The sequence below is a fragment of the Brassica oleracea genome, chromosome C3 (genome assembly GCF_000695525.1).
Source record: "Brassica oleracea var. oleracea cultivar TO1000 chromosome C3, BOL, whole genome shotgun sequence".
In the NCBI taxonomy this organism is placed as follows: Eukaryota; Viridiplantae; Streptophyta; class Magnoliopsida; order Brassicales; family Brassicaceae; genus Brassica; species Brassica oleracea.
In genome coordinates, this window is record NC_027750.1 from 19,110,826 (window position 1) to 19,119,222 (window position 8,397).

Here is an 8,397-nt window from a genome sequence, read left to right on the forward strand (position 1 = left end):
TCCATTCCATATACATATTTAGGAATCAAATTTTTGAAGAAAATCATCGGCAAATCTAGTCACAGGTTAGTGTTCAAATCTAATATATCAAACTGTTATAGAATATAAGTAAAGACTCGAAATATAAATTTTTGTCTAGTATATATTCACTAGTTCGGTCTAATAATCATCTAATTCTAGAACAATAAAAAAAATTACTTATTTTATTAACCTACGCTTTTGAGGTTTAGTTACTTAGGAGTATATCGATAAAAATAATATATATAATAATTTATCATTCTAGTATATGTAAACTACGTATAAAGTAAGAACTGTTTGATTTAATAAATGATAAACCAGAAAACTTGTAATAAATAGTTCAAATATCTTATTCTTACAATATAATAGCTAGATAGTGTTGCAAAAATGTTAAAACCATTTATTAGACAAACATTAGTATAAAAACTCACCCCGCGCATGCGCGCATGTTATCATCTAGTTATTAAATATTTCAAAAATATGAAAACAATTTATTCTAATGGTTTTTGAATTGAAAATATATCTATTTATAAGTTTTTGTAAAATTATTAGGCATGCATGTAAAGGACAAAACACCTATTAACATTGCAATGAATACAATTTGCTCACAGATTTAGAAACCACAATTCGACTCTTTAAGTACGCTTTTATTCAGATCACACTCAAGAGGTTTCTTGAAAAGGGAGAAATATAGAACAGATGTTGGCACTACAAGGTAACTTCCAGATGAATAGGTTTCGTTCCAGCCCATAAAACATGCCCTATGATCTTGCCACCGACATCGGGGAATGTCTTGCATCCAGGAAGAGAACTTACTTTGCCTGTTCTATCGACTTGAACTGGATACTTTAGAAGATGACTTGTCATCACTGTGACTTCCTCTGCTGCATACTGTCTCCAGTTGAGCTCACTCAAATGCCTAACTCGTCTCACGCATTCCATGTTCTCTGGCTCCTCGAAACCCTGCTCCAGAAACCCTAGATGCTCTGCCCACAGCGACATTCTGTATCCATAGATCTGCATGAGACGGGGGAATATGCAAACAAACCATGTTTTATAAGAGATATTATAGAGATCATGTAATAAATTATGTAGACCAATAATTACACGAAGCCAAAGAAGCATGCAAACTCTAATTGAAACGTCTTTGAAAGATTTTTTACCTGACCACGAGGACGAGAGCCTTTCTTAGCCCATGAATGGTGTAGTTGATACCCTCCCATGGCGATTTCAGTGTCTCTAGTTCCTTCCAATGATCTTTTGTTGATATTCGCAGAACCAATTAAGACAAACTCATCGTCCACTACCATACCTTTGGAATGCACATATATCATGAATCTTCGACTCTTCAAAGCTTGCACCTGGATTATTTAGTTGTTTTAGTGAGAAAAAAATGTCATTAATTAAAACAAAGATTTCAACAGGAGTCATTAACAATTTTTGCACCAAATTTTAGCAGAAAAAACAAGTCATCAAAACATACACATAATATATATATACCTGTGCGGCATTTGGCTTTGCAATTTTCTTAGGTTGATTCCGAGAACTATATTTGCTAACTGTTTCATCAGAAGCCTCTCGGGTTCCAAGACAGAAGAAGTTCAAATAGTCTTGTGGCTCATACTGACCATCAAGTTCAGCTTCCACAAGTGCCTTGTATATAGTTTGATACATCATTTGCCTTCCCACATCGAAGATTCTGTTCACATTATTTAGAATCAGTATATGTCTAGTGTAGAAACATTGTTGGTGATTGACAAGGTTAATGAATCAGAGTTGTGCTTACTCTTCCAGTATCCTGCTTTGGGTCCTTTGGAAATCCTTTTACTGAGGTTGAATCAATTGAACGGAAAACCTAAAGAAATGAGATGATTTAATGCATCATATTTCTGATTAATCTTTTTGGCACCACCACATATGACTATAATGCATCACATTTCTCAATTACCTGAACATGCCAAGACTCTGGATCACTATCATTAGTAGAAGAAGCTTCTGATAGTCCCATGATTTCAGGTATCATGTTAATCTTAAGCAAAACATCATCAGAACACGACCGATGTTTCCAAATTTTGTGTTGTTTTTTTATAGCTTTTTCCCAGCGTTGTTCAAAATTAGTAAGCAGGTCATATGCACCTGGACCATCAATTTTGCTGTGTAGATCATGCCACGGTTGTCTTGGTCCATCTTCAGCATTAGGCTAATATGAATATTTAAAAGATTTTTTCGTTCAAAAAAAAAATTTAAAGATTATTTAAACAGATGTGGTATCTAAACTCCAAAAATGGTTACCACAAAATTTGGGTTATGGACGTCATCTTTATGGAGTGTCTTCAATGTCGTAAAGAGAGGATGGTTAGGAGTATCAAAACGTCCGTTGCACACGTCTAGTCCTCCAACAAATCCTACGATCTTTCGTCGGCCCTGACCAGCATCAGCATCTACAATCACAGTTTTTTGATGATGTGTGTAGTAAGTTTCAACTTCCTGATCATCACAGCAAAGTTCAGATGATTAAACTATACATACAAGAGTTTAAGAATTGATGCAGTAATCATTGAGCATCTTACATTTTTTTTTACTAAGCCGTGGAGACCTTCAGCATCTGATCTAGGACAAATAATCACTTGCACTGACGAGTTCTTGAAAAAATGATGAGTCACCTCATCGCTTGTTTTCATAACTCCTTGCTGCGCGCATACAACCACGTTAAAAACAACAAAAGGATTGTTGCTTCATATAATACATCATATTATAGAACCATTTTTGCACTATTATTATAGTTTATAAGAGTTGGGCACTTACTTTTCTGTACTTTGGAAAGCTCCTTGAAGTTGGATCATCCCACACCAATAGCAACACTCTAACACCTTCTTTAGATCTTTTTTTAAGCAAATCCCCTAATGTACCATCGGTTGGATCATTATTGCGACGAACCAGCCTAACCGGATGGTAAACTGACCAACCTGTGATATAAATCAAGTTCTTTGCCTTTCTAATCGCATAAGCCATATCTTCCCAGCACTTTCCATGTATATACTTCATCCCACCATCGAGATCTACACTCGGAAGTGTCCCGTCTTCAACATGAGCATCTTGATATAGAGTAACTCTACCGCCTTTCCTCAAAGGGAAATATGTACCGGGAACTCCTTCGCACTCATTACCAACACCCATTTGGTAAACTTTCATCATTTCAACTGGAGAGTATTGAATAGACAAACTCAACACAGCACCCTTTTTACATGGCTTCCCACTACTGTTCAGTATCGGAAACAGCCCTTCGATCCTATTCCCTGAACACAACTCCTCTGTTGGGATTCCAACATCTCCTATGAACTTGGCTCCAAGTTGGTCACTGTCTTCCAACACAAACTTAACCACCTCGGCATGGTGAGCCACCGGTACATGGAAATGCTGCATCCACACAGGATTCTCATTGTTGTTGATAACAAAAGTTGTGCCAATCTTTGCACCTGCGATAAAGACAGTCACGAACGGATCACTTGTATTGTTCCTCGTAAACTTCCCGAGCCGATCCATATTAGGAAGATTTTTAGCCTCCTTAACACAAATGTCTAAGTTACCGTGTAACAGTTCCCCCCTCACAGAGCCGGTACTTGACCCTTCCATGGACATTAGTTTCGGTTTAAACAAAAAAAAAAAGAAAAAGAAAAAATACTAAACAAGGAAACTTTCAGTAGTTGGATCAAATCTTGAGCACAACCCACAAGACAAAAGAAAAGTTTAGTGAAACCCTTTGAGATACAGATTCATACCAAATCTATAAACTATATATAGAGGAAGGGGCGTTGACTTGAGCACAACTAGTGATATTTATAGAAAGCATTGGGCCCCAAGGAGTTTGACAATTTCATTTTCAAGTTGGGCATAACTAACTTATATGCTCCAACTTGAGAAAGGGTTTATTGGAATATGTTATACTTCCTAAGTAGATAAATATGAAAAACGAATATATCCTTGCCCTACTAGATATACCAATATATAAATACTAGACCTTATGGTCCATGAAATACAACTTAACATTCTCTGATACACAACTTGTCAAGAACCCACAACACAAAAGAAAAGTTCAACGTTTGATTTATCTGCATTTGTGGATCTGTTCCAACTTTAGTCCCTAGTTACAATATAGTGAATGAAAATAACTAGTCGTGCCTCCAACAAATGATATGATTGACCTCGTAAAAATTGACTTTGTAAACTGGTAAAAAAATATTATATTGACACTTTGACAGTGAGGTTGTAATTCATAGAAGAATTCAGATGTTGAAGCAAAAGGGTTGGGAATGTGCGTTCGAAAGTATGACTCTGAGTTTTCACTATCACAATGTTGCTATTTGGAGCTACGTACCATGATTTTGTCAATGTCTGAAGAACCCAAAGAGGTCTTTGGATCCAAATTGTGTGTAAAGTGTTTACCGAACTTGTTCAGGTTGTTAAATACACATAACACATCTATGTTACATCTACCAGTCCATTACGAAAAGCTCCGTCCAACTGTTAACAAAAAGAGCCTCAAATAATAATGAAGATTTTGAAAGTCCAAACACTACAAAAACAAAAACTGATCCCATGTGTGGACGCCTCTTATATTCACTTGAAGGGATTTTCCAACTTTTTAGTCTATTAAATATAGCCAGTTGTCCCAGCAATTAACCTGATAAGTGATAAAAGTTTATGAATATATATAATACTAGGGCAAACCCGTCCGCCGGCAAAAAAATAATACAAAATTATTTTACATGTTTAATTTATTTTAATTAAAAATATTACTAACGTTCATAAGTTCTACAGCAATTTCAACTATTCATTTTAGAAATTATTTATTTGTCTAATTATTATAAAATTGTAAAAAAAAAATTCTTTAATCATATTTTTTAAAATTAATAATTTTCACGATGTAACAGAAATAACTTATTCATTATAACTAGAAATATTTAAAGATAGATAAATAGATAATATGAAACTATTGTTACTCTTTATACATATACATGTTCTTTTTTGAGAAATGGTACATATATACATGTTTGTTAGACTCTTATATGTACTATTATATATGAAAATGAAGTTAATCATGTTATCAAAATGAATTGAAATTTTGAAATAAATATTACTGTCTAACTTATAAAACATAATCTTTAGAATAATTTTATTATACATTATTATATACTGATTGTATTTTGTTATTGCATACACTTATTTCTTTTGTTTATAAGAACTATGCAATTTAGGTTTGAAATATTTCGTTATTTTAAAATTTTCAAACTAAATTTGGATTTTTATGTTTAATCATATATATTATTTGTTGGTTGTGGTTTTCATTTATTTTTATTTTTATTTTTAAATTCTTAAGATTCACTTTATTGTTGGCTTAGATTTGATGAATCATGATAACCAATATTATAGATGAATATTTCTCTTATGTTATTAAATAACTTTATGATGAGGTGATGACATTTTTTTTCTTTTTATAAAGGATTTATGAGGTGATATATAACATGAGAAGAGAAAACATGAATGCTGTCCTAAGAAGGAGACATCATCAAGAAAAAATATCAGATTCTATTCAAATACATGAAGAAAACACCGAGCAATTTTCATTAGGTACGCTTGTCATCAAATTCAGCAATCAAATCATTTTCAGTTAAGAAATATACACCAAAAGAGAAACAAAGACACTGTTTTAAGTGAATCAGTATCATCAATCCCATTAAGAAATATACTTCCGAGTTCTTTTACGATTATCAAGAAACATTTGTTGTAGGGCTATGACTCCATTTATTAAGTGAATCAGTATCATCAATCCCATTAACCGTAGAAGCTCTTTCGTGGTTTCATAGTCTTTTTGAGTACTGGTTCATAGTATGATTATAGCAAACACGTTCACATTAGCTTAGTTTTAGGGGAAATCGGCCAATTTCTACATAAACAAAGGTCAACGGTCCCGATCAGTACATAAACATCTTACATGTACGAAAACATACATCAACTAGTATAAAATTTAATTTTCATACATGAACTTTCAAAATTTGGTTTTATCATACGTTGATCTAATTTCCGTTAGTCAAACGTTGAGTTGTCGTTAACCGGTAATAGAAAATTGGCTAATTCCTACATCAACAGGAACCAATGGTACGAGTTAATACATAAACACTTCACCTGTGCAAAAACATATATTAACTAATACAAAATTTAAATTCAATACATGAAATTTTGAAATCTGGTTTTAACATACGCTAAAGCTTGACATTTACCTAATTTCCACTAGTCAAATAATATCGAAGATAAATTGTCTGTCACGTATTGATTAAGTAAGGTTTTTATTGTATTATGTGGTAATTAAATTGTATTACGTAGTAATTGAGTGAGAAAAATAAATCATGTAGGTCAAACGATTTCTTTCTCGTGTAATTCATTAGTTAGATTTTCTCTTTAATTTTTTCTTCAACTTTTTGGACAACAGAAAACACTAACACCGAGAAAACGAAAGAAGACAAAATTGAACAAAGAGAAAAGAGAATGTCTTCGATAAGCTAAAAATTCTCATTTCTCTCTGTTAATTACTACGTACTATGGTTTAATTATCACATAATACAATAAAAACTTTACTTAATCAACACGTGACAGACAATTTATTTTCGGTATAATTTAACTTGTGAAAATTAGGTAAATCTATTTTATTAAATTTAAGTAAAAAATAAAACTAACATTATTTTCAACAGATTTATTAAATCTTTTCTTTCCTTATTTTCACTCAACTTAACTACTTTATTAATTGCATTTTTTCCAAATAATTTGACAGCATGTCTTATAGAAATATAAAACAGAACTTACCTATATTTAAGTGTTTTATTATATCTTTTACATTTTTTTATACTTCTTAACTACTTCATTAAGATATGGATATCAGGTATACGGTTGGGTATGGATTGGTTCATTCGGATATCGAGTTTTGTTTTGGGTTTTGAAATTATGCTTTGTTCGGTATTATAAATTTTCTGGTGGGATTCAAATAGGGTCTTTCCAGATCCGGGTGGGTTTGGTTTTTATGTGTAGGAACATAAAAATAAACAAAATTTTATATAAATAGGAATGTCATTAAACAATTTATAAAAAAATTAACAACAAATATCCGCGCGGACGCGCATGTCAAGCTTTAGTGTATGTTAAAACCAGATTTCAAAAGTTCATGTATTGAATTTAAATTTTTTATTAGTTGATGTATGTTTTTGCACATGTGAAGTGTTTATGTATTGATCTGGACCATTGGTCCCTGTTGATGTAGGAATTATGCCATTTTTTTGTTACTGGTTAGCGACAACTCAACGTTTGGTTAACGGAAATTAGGTCAATGTATGATAAAACAAAATTTTGAAAGTTCGCGTATGAAAATTAAATTTTGTACTAGTTGATGTATGTTTTCGCACATGTAACATGTTCATGTAGTGATTGGGATCGTTGGCCCTTGTTGATGTAGGAATTAGCCGATTCCCCCCCCCCCTTAGTTTTAGTATCTTGTTTTCCTCTGCCAATTGAGACACCAAAATATCTCTGTAGAATTAGAATCCATACGATTATTCTACGGTACAACTGAAAGCTTGAAGACAAATATCTCTTGTTTAAAGAAGACGGAAATACCTAAATTTGATATACATACCTGATGTGTGTGTGAGAAATCTTAAGAAGTGACAAAGACTCAAAGAACATAACAAGAAGGCACTTTTTCTCTTGTTTGTCATGTCCTCGGAGTTGACCATGTTGTAACCACAAAGAGATATTCAACGTAGGGATATGGTTAATGCCCTCTGCAATCTCAACAAAACTGGTCTTCTTCATGAACCTAATAGAAACAATAAGATTTATAATCACTCCATCGAGTTAATAAAAATAATAAGATTTACTTTTGGTGTACAATATCAGAGCTTCAGTTAATAAATATACCATCTCATTCACCAAAGTAAAATAAACACCCATTAGATCACAACCCTTATTCCCATTATGTGCTTCCCAAAACTGCAGAACCTTTGTCACAATGGCCTCCCCACACCTACCAACCTTCAACTCCGAAACCAGAAGTTTCAACTTTAAAATTCTCGTACCGAATTAAGAGTCAAAGGATTGAAGTGATGTTTGCAGGGGACTGAGACTTACATAGTTATACTCGCAGTTTCGCTCTAGAAGTTATGGGAGATGCATTGAATGAGAAATCGTGAGAGGAGTGGGAAGCTGTTGTCAATGATGGCGTTGATGACGACATTTGGATTCACGCACTTGCGTAGCTTCACCGGATTACTTTCGTCGGTATGTGGAGACCAAAGGATAAGACACGACTGCTCTGCTCCACCGGGTATTCGG

The 8,397-nt window shown here is 33.3% G+C and overlaps 1 protein-coding gene across 1 annotated transcript; it reads right to left on the minus strand.

Annotated features, from left to right (window-relative positions):
• Positions 1-628: 628 nt before the first annotated feature.
• Positions 629-3,749, minus strand: LOC106330044 (phospholipase D gamma 1-like). The gene is made up of 8 exons (XM_013768608.1): positions 2,824-3,749; positions 2,589-2,708; positions 2,311-2,505; positions 1,967-2,218; positions 1,805-1,873; positions 1,519-1,728; positions 1,182-1,379; positions 629-1,035 (listed from the first exon to the last, which is right to left on the minus strand). Exons 1-8 carry the CDS (start codon positions 3,655-3,657, stop codon positions 727-729), a joined length of 2,187 nt encoding a protein of 728 aa, XP_013624062.1. The 5' UTR covers positions 3,658-3,749; the 3' UTR covers positions 629-726.
• Between the last annotated feature and the right edge of the window lie 4,648 nt (positions 3,750-8,397).